Source organism: Bos indicus, chromosome 16, assembly GCF_029378745.1.
Source record: "Bos indicus isolate NIAB-ARS_2022 breed Sahiwal x Tharparkar chromosome 16, NIAB-ARS_B.indTharparkar_mat_pri_1.0, whole genome shotgun sequence".
Taxonomy (NCBI): domain Eukaryota; kingdom Metazoa; phylum Chordata; class Mammalia; order Artiodactyla; family Bovidae; genus Bos; species Bos indicus.
In genome coordinates this window covers 38,352,788-38,374,200 of record NC_091775.1, presented here as the reverse complement: position 1 = coordinate 38,374,200, position 21,413 = coordinate 38,352,788, and the positions used below count along the sequence as shown (strand labels likewise).

The 21,413-nt window shown below is 37.9% G+C and overlaps 1 protein-coding gene across 4 annotated transcripts in view; it reads right to left on the bottom strand.

The window, feature by feature from the left end:
• Positions 1-21,413, bottom strand: part of FIRRM (FIGNL1 interacting regulator of recombination and mitosis) — a 50,854-nt gene that overhangs the window by 21,454 nt on the left and 7,987 nt on the right. For 3 of the 4 annotated variants that reach the window (XM_070768124.1, XM_070768126.1, XM_070768125.1), the window contains exons 4-10: positions 20,548-20,652; positions 19,882-20,022; positions 18,795-18,960; positions 15,862-15,946; positions 13,825-13,963; positions 8,143-8,223; positions 2,851-2,915 (exon numbers count right to left, since the gene is read on the bottom strand). In XM_070768124.1, the coding sequence (XP_070624225.1) occupies positions 2,851-2,915; positions 8,143-8,223; positions 13,825-13,963; positions 15,862-15,946; positions 18,795-18,960; positions 19,882-20,022; positions 20,548-20,652 (782 nt within the window). Of the gene's footprint in view, positions 1-2,850; positions 2,916-8,142; positions 8,224-13,824; positions 13,964-15,861; positions 15,947-18,794; positions 18,961-19,881; positions 20,023-20,547; positions 20,653-21,413 lie in introns of those variants that run through there. The other variant, XM_070768127.1, reaches the window with a different exon arrangement.

Sequence of the window (21,413 nt, the reverse complement as noted above, 5' to 3'; positions counted from 1 at the left end):
GCAAAATGATGGTCTTCTAGAAGTGAAAATATATTTAAAAATTAAGTAGCATGTGTTTTATAAAACAAAACTCAGAGTACTGAATTGATACCAAAATTGTTTGAAGAACCTCTGAATTACATGGCTATAATTCTACAAAACTAAAAGTTTATAATCTTAGAGAAAATGTTAGTATTATTTTGATGCATTTTAATACATTGACAATGATATTCTCAAAAAAAGTTATAAAAATATGAACCAAATAACTAGTAAAAATATATATAATAAAGATACTTCTGATAAATTCTGGATTAATTACTTCTATTGAAAGTTGTTTTCAAATAGGTAGAAGGATAAACTGACAATGAATTAATGCCTGGAAGCAAGAGCTTTACAAGAACAAACTATACTAACACTGAAGGAAGATTCAAAGACTTTCAGAGAAAATGTCTCAGTAACTGCAGTTTAAACTAAGCTTCATCAAAACTTATGTGAAATGAGATACATAGTCAGTATATTTTGCAGTGTTAATTTTAACTATGGCAAACTTGACAGAAAATGCAAATACCCTGGGGATGACAGCATTTAAAAGGAAGTCCTCAAGATAAACACTTGACATTTGGAGAAGGAAATGGCACCCCACTCCAGCACTCTTGCCTGGAAAATCCCACGGATGGAGGAGCCTGGTAGGCTACAGTCCATGGGATCGCAAAGAGTCGGACATGACTGAGCAACTTCACTTTCACTTTTATGTATTTTACTGAAGTACACTCAACTTATAATGTTTCAGGTACACAGCAGGCGATTCAGTTATACACATATATATACACATATATTATTTTTCAGGCTATTTTCCATTATAGGTTATTACAAGATATTGACTCTAGTTCCCTGTGCTATACAGTAAAACTGTGTTGCTTGTTGCATATCCATTTTTTAATATTAGAAATCTAGCATTCTATTCATACTAAATCAAACAAGTGGAAACAAAATGTCATCAACTTTTTAGTTAGGCAAAACTTCGTAAGTTTTCTAAAATATATATATTATACACACTATATATATGTATTACAAAAGCTTTTTTACTACACTTGATAAAGGCTTGAATAAGAACATCAAAAAAGAAAAACGGAGACAGAGAAATTGGAAAATATAAACTAAACTAAATGGGAACATTAACTATGAAATAGAAAACCCTTTTCTATATACTGCATGTATACATATTTATTCTGAAGGTTATACGGACAGAACTCGCCTCTAGAATACAGACTAGATGAGGCATAAGAGAGCAGAGAAACATCAAAGATGACAGCAAGGTTTTTTGGCTTGGTCAATTTGCAAAACCAAGTTATTACTTAAACTGAAATGAGGAAGCCTGGTGGGGGGTGGTGAGGAGGGTCAGAAGATAGGGGTTGGAATCAGTCCTAATTGATGGTTAGACATTAAAGGGAAGAGATATAGATTTAAAGTCTTGAGACTAAATGACTACAGAGAAGAGAGAAGAGCCTGAAGACTCAGTGCTGGGGCACATCCAACTTGAAGTAGCTGGAAAGACGAGGAGGAACCTGCTGAGAAGGGAGGTGGCATGGAAGCCGACAGAATAGAGTCTAAACGATAGGGTTATGCACTGCTGAGAGATTACATAAGACGAGGCCTAAAATTGTCCATTAGACATAGCAACATGGAGGTCACTGATGACCTTAACAAGAGCTGTTCTGGTGAAGTGTTAGAATGGAAAGTTTGATTGGAATAGCTTCAAAAAAGACAGTGGTATAGACAACTGTTTTTAGGAGTCTTATTGTAACAAATGTAGAATAAGGGGAAGGTGCTTATTCGCAGGAGGATGCAGAGCTGAGACTGCTTTATGTTATTCTTAAGATGGGAGGAACAGCATGCTGTATACTCATGAGAATGATCCAGAAGGCAGGGAGGACTGATGACCTAAGAAGGAAAAGGAACAACTGTGATAGTGAGGTCCCTGAGCATGTGAGAGGGTGAAATCCAATGCAGAAATAGTGGCTGGCCTCAGGCGCACAGTCAGTTCACTCTTGGGAACAAGGAAATACGTGGGCCGAGATACAGGCAGAATAATAGATGTGTCAGAAGAAGAATGTGGAAGTTCTCTTTATATTGCTTCCATCTTTCTAAGTGACACAGAGGGACGACACTGACAACCAGAACTGGGGAGATGGTACTGGACATTTAAGATGTTTGAAGAAGAAGAGATATGAAAAGCTGTCTAGGAGACTAAATGGATTAAGGAAACATAAGAGGATTGCTGATGAATTAGCTGAGAGTCCTTTAGTGTCAAATCAAGGGTTCTTCTGAGGTTACCATCAATTTTAGATGTCATTCGGCCCTTATCTAAATTATGATGCACTTTCTGTAACTCGTTTTTTTTCCAAGATGGAGTCAAGTACTACTTGACTTAAATCTCATAGAAGTAAAATAAAAATTAAGATAAAAAACAGTATGCTGATACAAAATACATACATGTAAACATAACCTCTTTTTTTGCATCTGGTATTTATTATCAGACCAATTATTCATCACTTGGGTATAAAATACTAGTTAGAATATAAACATAAATAAAACTCATATGGAATCTATTCTTGAAAAGCTTCCATCTCCATTAATTACTTTTAAGCAAGCATATAAAAATACACTAAAACATTAAGAAAAATTACTGATACTTGCTTTTTTTTTAATTGAAGGCTAATTACTTAACAATATTGTAGTGGTGTTTGCCATACATTGATACTTGATTTCTAAATGACACGTGATACTTGATTTCTAAATGACATACACTAAAGGGCTGCATGGCTCAAATGGCTCTATTACATGTTAATGGTCATACAGCATTCTTCTTACCTGTATATCTGAAGATAAAGCTGGTGCAACGTACAGCAAGAATCAGAGAGGAAAGGAAGAAACTCCTAAAAATAAAGCAACTCTCCTCACTTCCTTGTACACAATATGCTTTGCTAATATATATATTTTTTCATCAGAAGCATGCAAAATAAAATAAAATCCTACATGTGCTACATAGGGAAAACAACTTTTCTTGCATGAAAATAAAAAGGAGAATGAGGCTAAGCACCTAAAATTCTTTACTGTTAACAATCAACACAACCACAATTAGTAGCTATCATTTAATGAACATGTCCAAGTGCTCAGTAGATATGTAATGACTTTACAAACATTACTTTAGTTCTCTAAGACAGTGAAGAATCTGCCTGCAATAAAGGAGACCCAAATTCAATTCCTGGGTCGGGAAGATCCCCTAGAAAAGGGAATGGCTACCCACTCCAGTATTTTTGCCTGGAGAATTCCATGGACAGAGGAGCCTGGTGGGCTACAGTCCCTGGGGCACAAACTGTCAGACATGACTGACCAACTAACCCTTTGGGGGTTCTCTGGTGGCACAGACAATAAAGAATCTGCCTGCAATGTAGGAGACCTGGGTTCAATCCCTAGGTCAGGAAGATCCCCTGGAGAAAAAAATGGCAACCTGCTCCAGTACTCTTGCCTGGGAAATTCCATGGATAAAGGAGCCTGGTGGGTTACAGCCCATGGGGTCACAAAGAGTCAGACACAACTGAGAGACTTTCACTTTTCAAAAAATATAATGACATATTCTTTTGAACTGTGGTGTTGGAGAAGACTCTTGAGAGTCCCTTGAACTGCAAGGAGATCCAACCAGTCCATTCTAAAGGAGATCAGCCCTGGGTGTTCTTTGGAAGGAATGATGCTAAAGCTGAAACTCTAGTACTTTGGCAACCTCATGTGAAGAGTTGACTCATTGGAAAAGACTCTGATGCTGGGAGGGATTGGGGGCAGGAGGAGAAGGGGACGACAGAGGATGAGATGGCTGGATGGCATCACCAACTCGATGGACGTGAGTTTGAGTGAACTCCGGGAGATGGTGATGGACAGGGAGGCCTGGCGTGCTGCAATTCATGAAGTCACAAAGAGTCGGACACGACTGAGTGAACTGGACTGAACTGAACTGAATGACATTATTGTCCCGATTTTATAGACTAGAAAGGCTGAAGCTAACTATCAAATAAACTGAGTCACATGGCAAAAAAAGAGTAAGGTTGGGATTCAAGTACAGCTCTGACAGCTTTATCCATTATGACTATGCTATATCTTAGAATGTCAAAGAAATAATTTTAATTGTTATCATAGGATATAGAAAACAAACTGATAATTATTTTAAAACTTCCCCTGTAAGAAAAGAACTAATTTTAAAAGGGTATGTTGTTGTTGTTCAGTTCCCAAGTCACGTCCAACTCTTCGTGACCCCATCAACTGCAGCACACCAGGCTTCCCTGTCCCACACCACTTCCCAGAGTTTACCAAAGATCATGTCCATTGAATTGGTGATGCCACCAATCTCATCCTCTGTTGCCCTCTTCTCCTTCTGCCTTTAATCCTTCCCAGCATCAATGTATTTTCCAATGAGTCAGCTGTTTGCATCAGGTGGCCAAAGTATTGGAGCCTCAGCGTGAAGCTGCATCAGTACTTCCAGTGAATATTCAGGGTTGATTTCCTTTAAGTTTGGTCTCCTTGCTTTCCAAGGAACTTTCAAGAATCTTCTCCAGCGCCACAATTCGAAAGCATCAATTCTTCGGCATTCTGCCTTCTTTATTGTCCAGCTCTCACATCTGTACATGACTACTGGAAAGACCATCAGTTCAGTTCTGTTGCTCAGTCGTGTCCGACTCTGCGACCCCACGGATGGCAGCACACCAGGCCTCCCTGTCCATCACCAACTCCCAGAGTTTACCCAAACTCATGTTCATTGAGTCAGTGATGCCATCCAACCATATCATCCTCCCCTTCTTCTCCCACCTTAAATCTTTCCCACCATCAGGGTCTTTTCAAATGAGTCAGTTCTTCACATCAGGTGGCCAAAGAATTGGAGTTTCAGTTTCAACATCATTCCTTCCAATGAACACTCAGGACTGATTTCCTTTAGGATGGACTGGTTGGATCTCCTTGCAGTCCAAGGGACTCTCAAGAGTCTTCTCCAACACCACAGTTCAAAAGCATCAATTCTTCAGCACTCAGCTTTCTTTAGAGTCCAACTCTCACATCCATACGTGACTACTGGAAAAACCATAGCCTTGACTAGACGGACCTTTGTTGGCAAAGTAACTGGGTGTTGTTTTTGGTTTGGCTCTGCCTCTTTGCAAAGACCATAGGTTTGACTATATGGACCTTTGTCAGCAAAATGTTATCTTTGCTTTTAACACACTGTGTAGGTTTGTCATAGCTTTTCTGCCAAGAAGCCATCGTCTTCTAATTTCATGCCTGCAGTCACCATCCACAGTGATTTTAGAGCCCAAGAAAAGGAAATATGTCACTGCTTCCACCTTTTCCCCTTCTATTTGCCATGAAGTGATGGGGCCAGATGACATGATCTTAGTTTTTTTAATATTCAGTTTTAAGCTGGCTTTTTCATTCCCCTCCTTCACTGGCATCGAGAGGCTCTTTAGTTCCTCTTTGCTTTCTGCCATTAGAATGGTACCATCTGCAAAGGTGAGGTTGTTGCTATCTCTCCCAGCAAGCTTGATTCCAGCTTGTAACTCATCCCACCCAGCATTTCACATGATGTGCTCTGCACATAAGTTAAACAAACAGGGTGACAATAAACAGCACTGTCGTACTCCTTTCTCAATACTGAACCAGTCAGTTGTTCCATACAAGGTTCTAACTGTTGCTTTTTGACCCACAAAAAGGTTTCTCAGGAGACAGGTAAAATGGTCTGGTATTCCCATCTCTTTAAGAGTTTTCTAGTTTGTTATGATCCACAGTCAAAGGCTTTAATGTAGTCAATGAAACAGAGGTAGATGTTTCTCTGGAATTCCCTTGCTTTCTCTATGATTCAGCAAATGTTGGCAATTTGATCTCTGATTCCTCTGCCTTTTCTAAACCCAGCCTGAACATCTGGAAGTTCTCGGTTCATATAACATCGAAGCCTAGCTTGGAGGATTTTGAGCATAACCTTACTAGCATGGGAGATGAGTGCAATTGTCCAGTGGTTTGAACATTCTTTACTTCTGCCCTTCTTGGGAATTGAGATGAGAACTGACCTTTTCCAGTCCTGTGGCCACTGCTGGGTTTTTCAAATCTGCTGACATACTGAGTGCAGCACTTTAATAGCATCATCTTTTAGGATTTTAAATAGCTCTGCTGGAATTCCATCTTTCTACTAGCTTTAATGGCAGCAGTGCTTCCTACGGCCCACTTGACTTTACACTCCAGAATGTCTGGCTCTGAGTAAGAGACTACACTGTCATGGTTATCCAGGTCATTAAGGTCTTTTCTGTACAGTTCTACTGTGTATTCTTTCAGTCTCTTCTTGATCTCTTCTGCTTCTAATAGGTCTTTATCGTTTCCATCCTTTATTGTGCCCATCTTTGGACAACATGTTCCTTTGGTATTTCCAATTTTCTTGAAGAGATCTCTAGTCTTAACCTTTCTGCTGTTTCCCTCTACTTCTTTGCACTGTCCGTTGAAGAAGGCCTTCAGGTCTCCCCTTGCTATTTTCCAGAATTCTACAGTTAGATGGGTGTACCTTTCCCTTTCACCTTTGCTTTTTGCTTCTCTTCTTTCCTCAGCTATTTGAAAGCATCCTTAGACAAACATATTGCCTTCTTGCATTGTTTTTTCTTTGGGATGGTTTTGTTCGCTGCCTCCTGTATAATATTACGGACTTCTGTCCATAGTTCTTCAGGCACTCTTTTTACTAGATCTGATCCCCTGAATCTATTTGTCACCTCCACTGTATATTCATAGGGGATTTGATTTAAGTCATCCCTGACTGGCCCAGTGGTTTCCCCCACTTTCTTTAGTTTAAGCCTGAATTTTGCTACGAGGAGCTGGTGATCTGAGCCACAGGCAGCTCCAGGTCTTGTTTTTGCTGACTGTATCCAGCTTCTCCATCTTTGGCTACAAAGAACGTTTTCAATCAAATTTCGGTCTTGGTCATTTGGTGATGTCCGTGTGTAAAGTTGCCTCTTGTGCTGTTGAAAAAGAGTGTTTGCTATGACCAGTGCATTCTCTTGGCATAATTCTGTTAGCCTTTGCCCTGCTTCACTTGCACTCCAAGGCCAAACTTGCCTGTTACCCAAAGTATCTCTTAACTTTCTACTTTAGCATTCCAATCCCTTACAATGAAGAGGACATCTTTTTTTGTGTGTTAGTTCTAGGACATCTTCTAGGTCTTCATAGAACTGATCAACTTTTAGCTTCTTCAGTATAATTAGGCACATTTTACCTCCTCCATATCAGCAAATATCAGATGGGTAACTACCCAAAAGTACCACTGGAGCTAGGACCTCCCTGTCATGAACCCCTGCCACTGAAATACATACACTGCAAACTGCAGGGAACCCAGTGTCAGAGCAATCAATCACGGTAAGTGGTTGTGGCCCAGAGGACAAACTCAGCACACTAACCAGGGTGGCAAGTGTGTCAGAAGTCAGTGTATCTGTCATGGAATTTTGACTAATAAACAGTCACTGAAGATCCTTCTCTTTTTGTCAAAAAAGGAGGAAGACAAGGGTAAAAACAAATTCAACATGAACAATAGTTTTTAAATTACTAACATTAATGCTATTTCTTTCACTGGCTGCTGTTAAGTATCCCCTGCTCTTCTCTCTAAATAATCTTCCTTGACAACTTACCTATTCTGTTCATATATCTTCAACTATCACTATGCTACCCTGACAACTCCAAAACACACAGGTCTTAAAATTATTATACAGCTTGAACATTTAAACTTTAATATTTAAACTTTAACATTTAAACTTTAACAACCTACTTTAGAAATAATTTATCAATAGTAAAGATAAACTGAATTATCTTTAAAAAAAAAAAAAACAACTGATCTGTGCCTCTAGAAATAATTGTTTACACTTAAAAATAAATTTTTCAGAAAATTGAATAAAACTAGTAACAATATGATGGTAGCAACCTAAACGATATAACAGATGCTCAATATTTAAGAAACAATATTAAACCAAAAACCCTACAAAATATACTCGACAAAATAACTTCAAGAGATTGTTTCTGGCAGGAATTAAAAAACAGGATAACTTACAATGTATTGTAGATTTCACATTCATGCATTATAAAAAAAATAAGCTTTACCTTAGTATAGTGCAAAAGGGAGTTGGCAAAGAAACGACACAATTTGAGTGTTTTCTGAAATAATCTGTAGTCTGCATTATCCTGTTTCAAAAAAAAAAAATAAGAAAGCATAATAAATATGAAAAGAACATGAAATTAGCTAAAACTGTATATGAGACAGGATTTTCTAAAAATCTCTCTTAATAAACACAGAGTGGAAACATTTTCCATGAGAAAATAATTGTTCTCTGAATTACTGTTAGAAGCAATACAAAACACACCCAATGATTATAGAGATATTTCAAAAAATTAGTCTGTATTACTGAAAATAATCTAAAACAGCAAAAGAGGTGATATTTGATTGATCTGACAGTGAAACAAACTTTAATATCGTAACTGTCCCTTGCTATATTGGGATCAGTAAATGGTCAAAAGAAAAAGGTCTCTGTTGTTGTTCAGTCACTAAGTCATGTCTGACTTTTTGTGACTCCACGGACTGCAAGAAAAAGATCTTACAAACCCATAAAAGAATGAGCTATAAAAGAAAACAAATAGAAGACATGAGAAGGCAGGTTGTAGAAAAGAAACTACAAAATTTCCAATAAGTAATATTGAAAACCTCCAAATTACAACCTAATTACATATCTTTTGAAGCTGGAGGACAGGTGACTATTTGATTAGCAAAGATTTAAAAGACTGATAATATTCCAGTGTTGACATGGAAGTGTAGTAATAAACATTTTAACATTTATGGGAGCATAAAATAACACCCTCTTTGCATTACTATTATTATTATTAAAAGCTTGAGCATTAAAACTCCTTGACCCAGTAGCAATTCCACTTCTGGAAATATATTCTATTGAAATACCAGCATAGGTATGCAATGTATCCTTTCTATGTCGTGAAAATTGAAATGAACCATTCTCCATTAATTGGAGAATGGTTAAATAAAGCCAAGGTATATTCATAAACAGTGGCATAAAGCTATTAAAAGGAATTGGGTAGATATACCCTCAGGGATACAGAAAGCCTCAAGATAGATTCAGTAAAAAATCAAGCTGCAAAACAATTTGTATAATCCTGTTATTATTTTTGAATGTGTGCTATGTGTTTAATGTTTCAAAATATTGAGCCATTCTTCCTTTCTTTAAAGTACTGATAAAAGAAAAATACTGATAAAGTCTAAATGTAGTGAGCAATAAATCCAACTATAGGCAACAGATTTTAAAATGAGTTTTTCTGAATGTAACTTTCTATAAGCATTACATTAGTAAAAATAAGAATTATAGTACAAATTTATATCTAAGAGCCTTACAAATAAATTTTCCCTGTCTAAATTACTGGTGATGAAAAAGCTTGCTACAAAGTCTATACATAATAGTTGATTTTGAAACCATGTTCAAGACTTAAGAGAGAAAACATCCATTATAGGAGCTGTCATGGGTTGAACTGTGTCTCCTAAAAAGACAGGTTGAAGTCCTAATGCCCAAAACCCCAGGATGTGACTTTATTTGGAAGTAGGGACATTACAGATGTAATCAGTTAAGATGAGGTCATACTGGAGTAGGATGTACATTTAATCTAACATGACTGGTGTCCTTATTATGAAGATAATGTGAAGGGACAAAGAGAGAATACCTTGTGATGATGGCAGCAGAGACTGAAGCTGTACAGATGCAAATCCAGGAATGCCAGTGATGCCAGAAACTAAGAGAGAGGATGCAGCGGACTCTCCCACAGAGTCTGCAAGCGAACAAGGTCCTGCTTGTTCAGAGATCTATCCTCTAGAACTGCGAGTGAATAAATCTGCCACGTGATTTGCAGTCATTTGTGATCATTTGTTATATAGCAGCCTCAACTACGTAATTCAGGAACTCATACATCTATATGCTTCCATAAACAGCATATTACCTATGAAATCTAGTGGTTTCCTTCTGATGTTTTTAAAAACAAGGTGAAAAAACTGCTTGGAAGAGTTTAATGAAAGTTTGATTCCTCAATAAATATCAATAGCAAACAGCAGAGGGCATTGCTATTTAAAATTTAGACTTAAGAATGGAGAAACTATACAGATTTTTTCAAAGCTCCATTTCAGGCAATGGACAGCAGTAAATAGTGCTAGTTACTCTTATGAAACCCAAATAAATAAAAACAAGTAAGGAAAAACATGAAAATCTACTTGGACATTTAGGAAAGTTTACAATTCTCTGATTTTCATATACAAGGAGTTTATATGCACTGAACTTATATACCTTATGTACAAACAGCCATCCTGATCAGGTACCCTCAGGAGCTCTCTTTCCTCTTCCACTATAGACTATACGGTGGCTTCAGCTTTCTCCACCTCACTTCTCTCCAAGGAATCTGTCTAATATTACTCTCTGAATAAATACTAACTGGGGGATCTGTGGAGTCAAGATAAGCAAGATAGAAACTGGGAAAAGAGGAGGCTGCAGTGGAGGATATAAATGTACAGGATAAAGGAGGAGAAGGGAGCATCCTTTCTGCCACTGATAGTTAAGCAAATACCTTCTCCTTTCAGCAAGGTGAGGGGAATCAGAAAGGGTAAAAGAAGGAAGTGGGGACAGAAAAGGAAAAAAGGGATGGGAGGGGAGGATAGATAAAAAGAAGACAAGCAAGAAGGAAAGGGTTTGCCTCTTCCTAAAGCTACTCCTCACTCCCTCTTACCAATTTCAGAAGCCCTTTTCAAACTTCCCACCCTCCTCTAGGTCTCTCTTTCCAGATCATCCCGGCCCTAGAAGTTGTGACCAGTTTTAGGAACTGAATGAATCCTCACATGCCCACCCCCACAGTTGCTGGGCAAAGAGCAATGGACAAAGGAATTTCCTGTATCCATTCACAGGTCTACGACAGGAAGAGATGTTATTGTTAACCTATGGAAAAATATTTAACTCATTTACCATTGAAAATTTAACTTCTATGCAGAGTACACCATGTGAAATGCCAAATTTAACTTCTATGCAGAGTACACCATGTGAAATGCCAGGCTGGATGAATCACAAGTTGGAGTCAAGATTGCCAGGAAAGATATCAACCTCATAGCACTCTAATGGCAGAAGGCAAAGAGGAACTAAAGAGCCTCTTGATGAAAGTGAAAAAGGAAAGTGAAAAAGCAGGCTTAAAACTCAACATTCAAAAAACTAAGATCATGGCATCTAGTCCCATCAGTTCAATTGCTCAGTCGTGTCCAACTCTTTGAGACCCCATGAACTGCAGCAGACCAGGCCTCCCTGTCCATCACCAACTCCCAGAGTTTACCCAAACTCATGTCCACTGAGTCGGTGATGCCATCCAACCATCTCATCCTCTGTCGTCCCCTTTTCCTCCTGCCCTCAATCTTTCCCACCATCAGGATCTTTTCAAAGTCAGCTCTTTGCATCAGGTGGCCAAAGTATTTCAGTTTCAACATCAGTCCTTCCAATGAATACCCAGGACTAATCTCCTTTAGGATAGACTGGTTGGATCTCCTTGCAGTCCAAGGGACTCTCAAGAGTCTTCTCCAACACCACAGTTCAAAAGCATCAATTCTTTGGCACTCAGCTTTCTTTATAGTCCAACTCTCATGTCCATACATGACTATTGGAAAAACCATAGCCTTGACTGGACAGACCTTTGTTGACAAAGCAATGTCTCTGCTTTTCAATATGCAGTCTAGGTTGGTCATAACTTTCCTTCCAAGGAGTAAGCGTCTTTTAATTTCATGGCTGCAGTCACCATCTGCAGTGATTTTGGAGCCCAAGAAAATAAAGTCAGCCACTGTTTCTCCATCTATTTGCCATGAAATGATGGGACCGGATGCCATGATCTTAGTTTTCTGAATGTTGAGCCTTTAGACAACTTTTTTCACTCTCCTCTTTCACCCTCATCAAAAGACTCTTTAGTTCTTCTTCACTTTCTGCCATAAGGGTGGTGTCATCTGCATATCTGAGGTTATTGGTATTTCTCCCAGTAATCTTGATTCCAGCTTGTGTTTCTTCCAGCCCAGCGTTTCTCATGATGTACTTTGCATATAAGTTAAATAAGCAGGGTGACAATATACAGCCTCGATGTACTCCTTTCCTAATTTGGAACCAGTCGGTTGTTCCACGTCCAGTTCTAACTGTTGCTTCCTGACCTGCATATAGGCTTCTCAAGAGGTAGGTTAGGTGGTCTGGTATTCCCATCTCTTTCAGAATTTTCCACAGTTTATTGTGATCCACACAGTCAAAGGGTTGGCATAGTCAATAGAGCAGAAATAGATGTTTTTCTGGAACTTTCTTGCTTTTCCAATGATCCAGCAGATGTTGGCAATTTGATCTCTGGTTTCTCTACCTTTTCTAAAACCAGCTTGAACATCTGGAAGTTCACAGTTCATGTATTGCTGAAGCCTGGCTAGTCCCATCACTTCATGGCAAATAGTTAGGGAAACAGTGATAGATTTTATCTTATTGTGTTCCTAAATCACTGTGGACAGTTACTGAAGCCATGAAACTAAAAGATGCTTGCTCTCTGGAAGGAAAGCTATGACAAACCTAGACAGTGTATCAAAAAACAAAGACATCACTTTGCTGACAAAGGTTCATATGGTCAAAGCTATGGTTTCTCCTGTAGTTATGTATGGATGTGAGAGTTGGACCATAAAGAAGCCTGAGGACTGAAGAAGTGATGCTTTTGAACTGTGGCGTTGGAGACGGCTCTTGAGAGTCCATTGAACAACAAGGAGATAAAACTACTCAACCCTAAAGGAAATCAACCCTGAATATTCACTGGAAGGACTGATGCTGAAGCTCCAATACTTTGGCCACATGATGCAAAGAGTCACTTCATTGGACAAGACCCTGATACTGGGAAAGATTGAGGGCAGGAGGAAAAGAGGACAACAAAGGATGAGATGGTTGGATGGCATCACCAACTCAGTGGACATGAAGCTGAGCAAACTCCAGGAGACAGTGAAGGATGGGGAGTGCTACAGTCCATGGTGTCACAAAACGGTGAATACAACTTAGCAACTTAAAAATAACAACACACTGAAATTATTAGTTATAAATGTTAAGTCATGAGTACGGTTAGTTCTATAATTTAGGACTATTATGAGTTAAACTTTAAAGAGCTAGTCTGAGAACAGACTATGTATAATAGTTATAGAAAAATAAACTGTAATTCCTAATAAGCATATTACAAATTTTTAGAATACAATGTTTTATAAAACTGATGCCAACACTATAATTTTTTGAAATCAATATAAATATATATAAGTATAAGCCAAGTTTAGAAGACTGACAGATACACACACATTCACACATCTGTATACTGCTTCTCTACAAGTTGCAATGGATTGGTGAAGAAAAGGTTCACTGTGGCTATTTCAAGACAACCTTAAATAAAAGTAGCAATAAGGAATTAGACTTCTGTGTAAGAGTAGAAAAGACTGAAAGGATTCTGAGGAGAATGTCTTGACCAACCAGTGAGTATTTAAAAAGGCAGGGACAGACTGACTGTAGAGAGAATGAAAGTAGAGGAGTTACAGGAGTCCAATGTAACATTCTGGGTGAAAAGTAATATTGGGCTACAAATAATCTCACAGGTTGAAAACAAAAACAAAACAAATTAAAACCCATTTTGGTAAATCGATCCATAGATTTAGTAATAACTGTCAAAGGAGAAGGAGCTACTGTTCACAGTGCTGTCAGCCCATATTTTTACCTGTGCATCTGACTGTATCATCTGCTCAGCTAACTGTAAACAAGAATGGAAGGAGAAAAGAATGTCTTCACACAAACTAGTAATTATATCTTTGTGTTTCAGCTGACTCTTTATAACCGACTGGTGCTTAAGGCTCTGCCTAAATGAATAAAAAGAAAATATAATCACCACAAGTAACACATCAAGTAACTTAGGACGATAAAATATGATTTGATAGAACATATAAAAAATCAAAATGCATCATTTATAATAGACATGGCATAATTAAGACATGCTGACTTTACCTCTGAAGTTGTCATATTAGTTTAAGTTGCTAATTTTTAATTTCTCCTTATAAAATATTAATTGAACCCTTACTATACACTGGAGTCTGTGAGGGCCTGGAGATAGAGGAGTGAATGAAAAGACACAATCTCTGCCCTGTCTGTACGAAATTTCTGGTCCAACACAAAAGAGAAGACTAAATAATGTAAGAATAATTGATGGATTGCAGCTGTGACAAATGCTAAGGTGAAGTTCAGAGTGCTACAACAGAGACATCTACTCTAACTTGGATGGATTTTAAACAATAGAGTGATATGATTTGATTGACATTTTTAGAAGCAGATCAGTCTGAATGAAGAATAGAATATGAATCAGAAGTGGGCAAGAGTAGACGATATTTGATGGTGATGGTGTATGTGCTCAGTTGCTCAATCGTGTCTGACTCTTCGCGACTCTATGGACTGTAGCCCACCAGCCTCCTCTATCCGTGGGATTCTCCAGGCAAGAATACTTGGGTGGGTTGCCATTTCCTTCTCCAGAGGATCTTCCTAGACCAGGGATCAAACCTGCCTCTCCTGCACTGGCAGGCAGATTCTTTACTACTGTACCACCTGGGAAGCCCTGATGGTGACAGCAGTATGACTAACTCACTGAGTACTTCACTAGCCTTGCAGAGTTCCAAGCACTTCAAACTGATAAACTCAATTAATTCTCACTGTACCCCCATAAAGAAGGTACTTTTGTTATAACTTCCATTTTCAGATGAGCAAACTAAGGCTCAGAGAAGTTAACTAACTTGCCTAAGACTTCCAGAGGATAAATGATTTCAGAAAAGATTCAAGTATATGCAGCATGGCTGTGAGTTGACACTTTTAACCACTGCACTATTTATTACTTGTTGGCAATGTAATAACCTGGTGCAAGAAAAGCACCCAAGACCTGAAAGTATTACACTGATCTTTAATGTTTTATGCATATGTATAAAGTAGAGGTTCTTAACCATTTTTATATCTCAACTATACTCCCTCCACCCTCAAGAATGTGATGAATGCTATGGACACTAGCAACTTCATACAACATTCTAGTTAAAATTATAAATGGAATTAAACTTAAACAACTCAAAAGCATATAATGAGGGGACTGTATTCAGCTTAATTATTAACTTACCTAAGCCTGGAAAAAGGATAGTTGATAGTTAAACACTAGCAGCAGTAGGCACAGAGAAGGCGATGGCACCCCACTCCAGTACTCTTGCCTGGAAAATCCCACGGACGGAGGAGCCTGGTAGGCTCAAGTCCATGGGGCTGCTGAAGGTCGGACACGACTGAGCAACTTCACTTTTACTTTTCACTTTCATGCATTGGAGAAGGAAATGGCAACCTACTCCAGTGTTGCCTGGATGCTCTTGCCTGGAGCATCCCAGGGACAGGGGAGCCTGGTGGGCTGCAGTCTGTGGGGTTGCACAGAGTCGGACACGACTGAAGTGACTTAGCAGCAGCAGCAGGCAAGTGGTTAAGACCCATGCCCTATTATTTCAGATATACTAGCTAACTGAGTAGAACTTTTTTTTAATTTTAGAGATGGCAGGATAAAGAAGTAAGATTTAGTTTGGGAGTTACATGTACAATATCTGGATTATCAGAGAGCAGTGTCAGTAAATATTACACAAACCCATACAAAATGTTTTAAATGCAATCTAAGAAAATTACAAATAATTAAGACTTTGGATATAGAAAATGTATTACAAAAAGTAAAAACAAAACAAAAACTTACTTAATTATAAATTTCCAAGTATTGGCATGAAATGCATGGTCCATACTGGAAATAACAGAGCAGATATCCAACAATGAATGAATAACTACAAGGAAAGAGAACAGAACTCTTAGGACATTGAACTATTATATGGAGTGAGTTTAAAAATATCTAATGAATGATCTTAACATTTGTTAAAATAAGTAATATAGTTTTAAAAAATTACATCAAAATAAAGTGTCACACTTTTGATTTAGAGTTTTTATAAAATATGGAAAATTAAGTTTGATGCTTATAGCTACTCTATGACCTAAATAAAATGAAAAATGTTCAGTGGAATAAAATTTGTGCCCTATTATAACTGAAATATTCTGCAGAGATTCTAATAAAAAATGATATATTCCTAAGGAAAGAAAACCTAACAAAGAAGAATCAAAACAAATTTGTACAGTACTTATTAAGGTTTCTACTCTGCCTGTAGTAGATAATTTGTAAAAGTAAGCACAATAAACCCCCTATCTGTGTTCATGAGCTTGGGCAGTTCCCTTCCACAGACCCCAGGCATGGCCATATAACTTACTTTGGTCAACAGGACAAAAATAAACGTGAGGCAAGCAAAGACTTTAAAGTGCCTGACTACTGGGGCTTGCCCTCTCTTGCTGCTCTGACAACCGCTGAAGCTATCAGCAGGTAGCTGATCCCAGGCTAACCTGCTGGATGATGGGGTACACATGGCTGACTCAGCACATTATTCCTCCCTCTGCTCACAACCACTCATGAGTAAGGTCAATGGCCACAAACACCCAGGTGAGCCAGTTACACCCTGTGAAGCAGAGAAATCTTGTCCCACCTCAGCCCAGCCTAAAAATACTCAGAACTGTGAATAAATGAAACAGTAATTGCTTTATTTTTCTTCTCATTTTTTTTGGGCTATGCCACTCAGCTTGCAGGATTTTCAGTCCCTCACCAGGGACTGAACACAGGCCCCGGCAATGAGAGCCCCAAGTCCTAACCACTGGACCCCCAAGGAACTCCCTAGTAGTTGCTTCAATATAACAGATTTTGAGGTGGTTTTTACAGAGCAAAAGGTACCTTATAATACTGTACAAAACCAACTTACTCTCCTTATGCTGAAGTTATGAATGCAAACTTTGCCTTTATGGAGTATTGTTTCTTAAATTCTGGGTCATGATGCATTTGGCAAGTGATGAAATGAATGAAGGAGCAATCAGCACTTTTTAAAAATAAAATAGACTATAATAGAGTACATTATTTCACATACAATAAATAAATGTAGTATATACATACACATGCACAAACATACACATACACATGTATTTATGTGTTTCAGGAAGGAATGAAAACTTTCTTACTAAGAATTTATAGCTTAAAAATTCTGAAAGCTACTGCTTTAGAAGGTACAAGGTTGCACAGCTTTCTTTGCTAATCACTGTGGAGAAACAACCTACTTTGAACATTGACTAAATATATCAGTTCAGTTCAGCTGCTCAGTTGTCTCTGACTCTTTGCAACCCCATGGACTGCAGCACAGTCCATCACCAACTCCTGGAGCTTACTCAAACTCATGTCCACTGAGTCAGTGATGCCATCCAGCCATCTCATCCTCTGTCGTCCCCTTCTCCTCCCGCATTCAATCTTTCCCAGCATCAGTGTCTTTTCAAATGAGTCAGCTCTTCGCATCAGGTGGCCAGCATATTGTAGTTTCAGCTTCAGCATCAGTCCTTCCAATGAATATTCAGGACTAATTTCCTTTAGGATGGACTGCTTAGATCTCCTTGAAGTCCAAGAGACTCTCGAGAGTCTTCTCCAACACCACAGTTCAAAAGCATCAACTCTTTGGTGCTCAGCTTTCTTTATAGTCCAACTCTCACATCCATACATGACTACTGGAAAAACCACAGCTTTCACTAGACAGACCTTTGTTGGGAAAGTAATGTCTCTGCTTTTTAACATGCTGTCTAGGTTAATCATAGCTTCCCTTCCAAGGAGTAAGCGTCTTTTAATTTCATGGCTGCAATCACCTTCTGCAATGATTTTGGAGCCCAAGAAAATAAAGTCTCTCACTGTTTCCATTTTTTCCCCATCTATTTCCCATGAAGTGATGGGACCAGATGCCACGATCTTAGTTTTCTGAATGTTGAGCTTTAAGCCAACTTTTTCACTCTCCTCTTTCACCTTCATCAAGAGGCTCTTTAGTTCTTCACTGTCTGCCATAAGGGTGGTGTCATCTCCATGTCTGAGGTTATGATATTTCTCCCAGCAATCTTCATTCCAGCTTGTGCTTCATCCATCTCAGCATTTCACATCATGTACTCTGCATATAAGTTAAATAAGCAAGGTGACAATATACAGCCTTGACATACTCCTTTTCCTATTTGGAATGACTCTGTTGTTCCATGTCCATTTCTAACTGTTGCTTCTTGACCTGCATACAGATTTCTCAGGAGGCAGGTGAGGTTGTCTGGTATTCCCATCTCTTGAAGAATTTTCCACAGTTTGTTGTGATCCACACAGTCAAAGGCTTTGGTGTAGTCAATAAAGCAGCGGACATCACCAGATGGTCAATACCAAAATCAGACTGATTATATTCTTTGCAACCAAAGATGGACAACCTCTATACAGTCAGCAAAAACAAGACCAGGAGATGACTGTGGCTCAGATCATGAACTCCTTATTGCCAAATTCAGACTTAAATTGAAGAAAAAGTAGGGAAAATCACCAAATATATAAATCTGTTAATGCATCAAATATCAACTTTACAAAATCTAAAAATTGAAAAGATTAAAAGTTTATTGGGTAGGATTTAAATTTTTTTATAAATTTAATATCATGAATCGCTAATTAGAAACAATGATTGGGTTCAGTAATTTAGTTGATGCATGGTTTATAGTCAATATACATCACATACCAAGTAGTAAGTTTTCCTCACTCACCTACTACCATATTCAAAATATCATCATGCTCATCTATTAAAGGGTTCATGCACACCATATCCAGCAGTTCCATGAGCTGCTTCTGAAGAGAATAGGCTTCCTTAAAAAGAGCCTGCAGAAGGTCTGCGACTAGGTGTAGACGCCCAGAATAGACAGATTCACTATTCTGATCACAAAAAAATAACGAGAGGAAAAAAGCAAATCAGAGAACGCTCAGGAGCCAAATTTATTTTAACTCATTCTATCAGAGCTTATAAATTTAATATTTTTACTGAATGACATATTCATTAAAGAAATGCTTAATGAACTTTCATCATATATAGTGTACTTTGAGAGATGCAGGCATGTATAAAATACAATCTCTGACTTCTAAGATCTTACAAATATAGAACAAAAAAGGAGATTAATAACACTAGGTCCATGGCATGACATTTTAGTACCCTATCACCAAAGAGAAGGATTAGGTAACAACAAACAGCATTATCACCCAACAACAGCATTATCCAACAAACAGCATTATCAAAATTGCCTGTGACCCACAAATCCTAGGCCAGCTTTTCTGCTTTAAAGCTGCCACAGGACTAAATAAAGGTCAAGGTCCTTTTATAGGCAACTAATTGTTAAGGAATTCACCTGAGTCACCAATGCCACGACAGAACTATTTCAGGATCCCTGTGACTCAACATGAATCCTTATCACTTCTTTCCTTATCAAGAGGAAACAGAATAAGACAACAACAAGGAAACTGCAAGCGCCCCTTTGTAAGATTTCTCTACAACTACTTATTTTGAAACAAATATTTACATACATGCTGTTTGCTCTGTGGAAAAATCCATTGCAATAATACAGGATAAATGTAAGCTTATGAACAAACATGCTGCTGCCAAGTCGCTTCAGTCGTGTCTGACTCTTAGTGACCCCATGGACTGCAGCCTACCAGGCTCCTCCATCCATGGGATTTTCTGGGCAACAGTACTGGAGTGGGATGCCATTGCCTTCTCCCATGAACAAACATAAACACTACCAATTCAGGCCCTTTGCTCATGGATTCTAGGCCATTTAAAGTGTACTTAGACCCATTACTCACCTTACAATGTACAAATGTACTTTTGATTACATGTAGGACTGAGGAGGGAAGACTATGAATATTTTCTAGAATGACGGATTCCTGAGTGGCACAGACATGCTGAACGCATCCAGTAAGAGCTCCTAATAGCTGTACCATTGTCTGGAAATAAGGAAAGAAGTTTCACTCAGAACGTATTTTCTGTGCATCAGTCATGACTGAGCGACTAAACTGAACTGAACTAGTATACTAGGGATATAGCAATGAACAAAACCGACCCTCTGTTCCTCCTTACACATAACTTTAGTCTATCAGAATCACAAATATTAAAACTGGCTAGACATTTGGTTAAAAAAAAGAAGTTGGCATACTAACCCACACATCAAAGTATATGGCAGGTGTTCTACACATATGCCTTGGAATTATAGATAGGGCATGATATCTTGATTATATTTGTTTTACACTAGTTTATTACTTGTCTAAACTTATACAAGTTTAGATGTTTATTAAGCACAAAATTTTATAAAAATTCATTTATGCCTTTTGCAATATCTTCCTATCTTTAATTCTATAAATTTAATTCTAGCATTGGGCCATTATATAAACAGTATACAGCTAATATTAGTACAAAAATTCTCACATTCTTGAAGTTCTGCCCCACCCCCCTTCCTAATATACTTGACATACTTGTAAAATATTTCTTAGAGTGCTCTGGATTTCTAAATTTTGGCTTGACAGTTCTCTGGCTTGACTGGTTAACTCATACATCATGTCATCAAATAATCTCACAGTCTGTGAAAACAAAGCAGGTCATAAACAGCAGTAATAGAAGTCACTAGAAAAGAAAGACACACCGTTCAAGAAAAAAATTGACTTGATTTTGCATTATTAATAGCCACAGGATATTGTCCAGTATAACAACTGTACCTAATAAAGTTAATAATGTGTGTGTGTATAGTATTTTTTGTATAGTGTTTCTGCAATATAATCTCTTTGAAAAATACAAAGTCTTCAACAAAAATTGATGTCTTCCATTTCTGTAATAATATCCATAAAGAAATCACTCAAAGTTCACTTTCTGGTGTTGTAACAAAAGTGCTACTCTTACACTTAAATAAATAAAAGATGATGATCTTAACCAATGAACATCCATGTGAACATTAAAAGGATATTTTCTGGTAGTGGTAATGAATCTGTGTTGAATTACCTATTTACTTGTTTTTTATCCAGTTTCCATTTTTGACCACCTCAAAATACCATTCCTAGATTAGAGACACAGTACGTAACCTCAGAACTAAGTGTTTTTGTCTGAAAAGTTAGCCAAATTAAGATCTAAACAAGTTAAGTGGCCTAAACACTACACTACAAGAATAATCATAGTTGACAACACACTGTAATTAAAGAGGATACTGTTTCCCTTAGGCCTGTTAACACTCAACATCTCCTTTTCATCCATAGGTTAGCTGGACCTTTTTTGGTATCAAGAACAAATTTTAAGAATCTTTTTAGAGAACTGAGTGAATGAGTAAAAGGAGTTTTGATAACTATTTGCT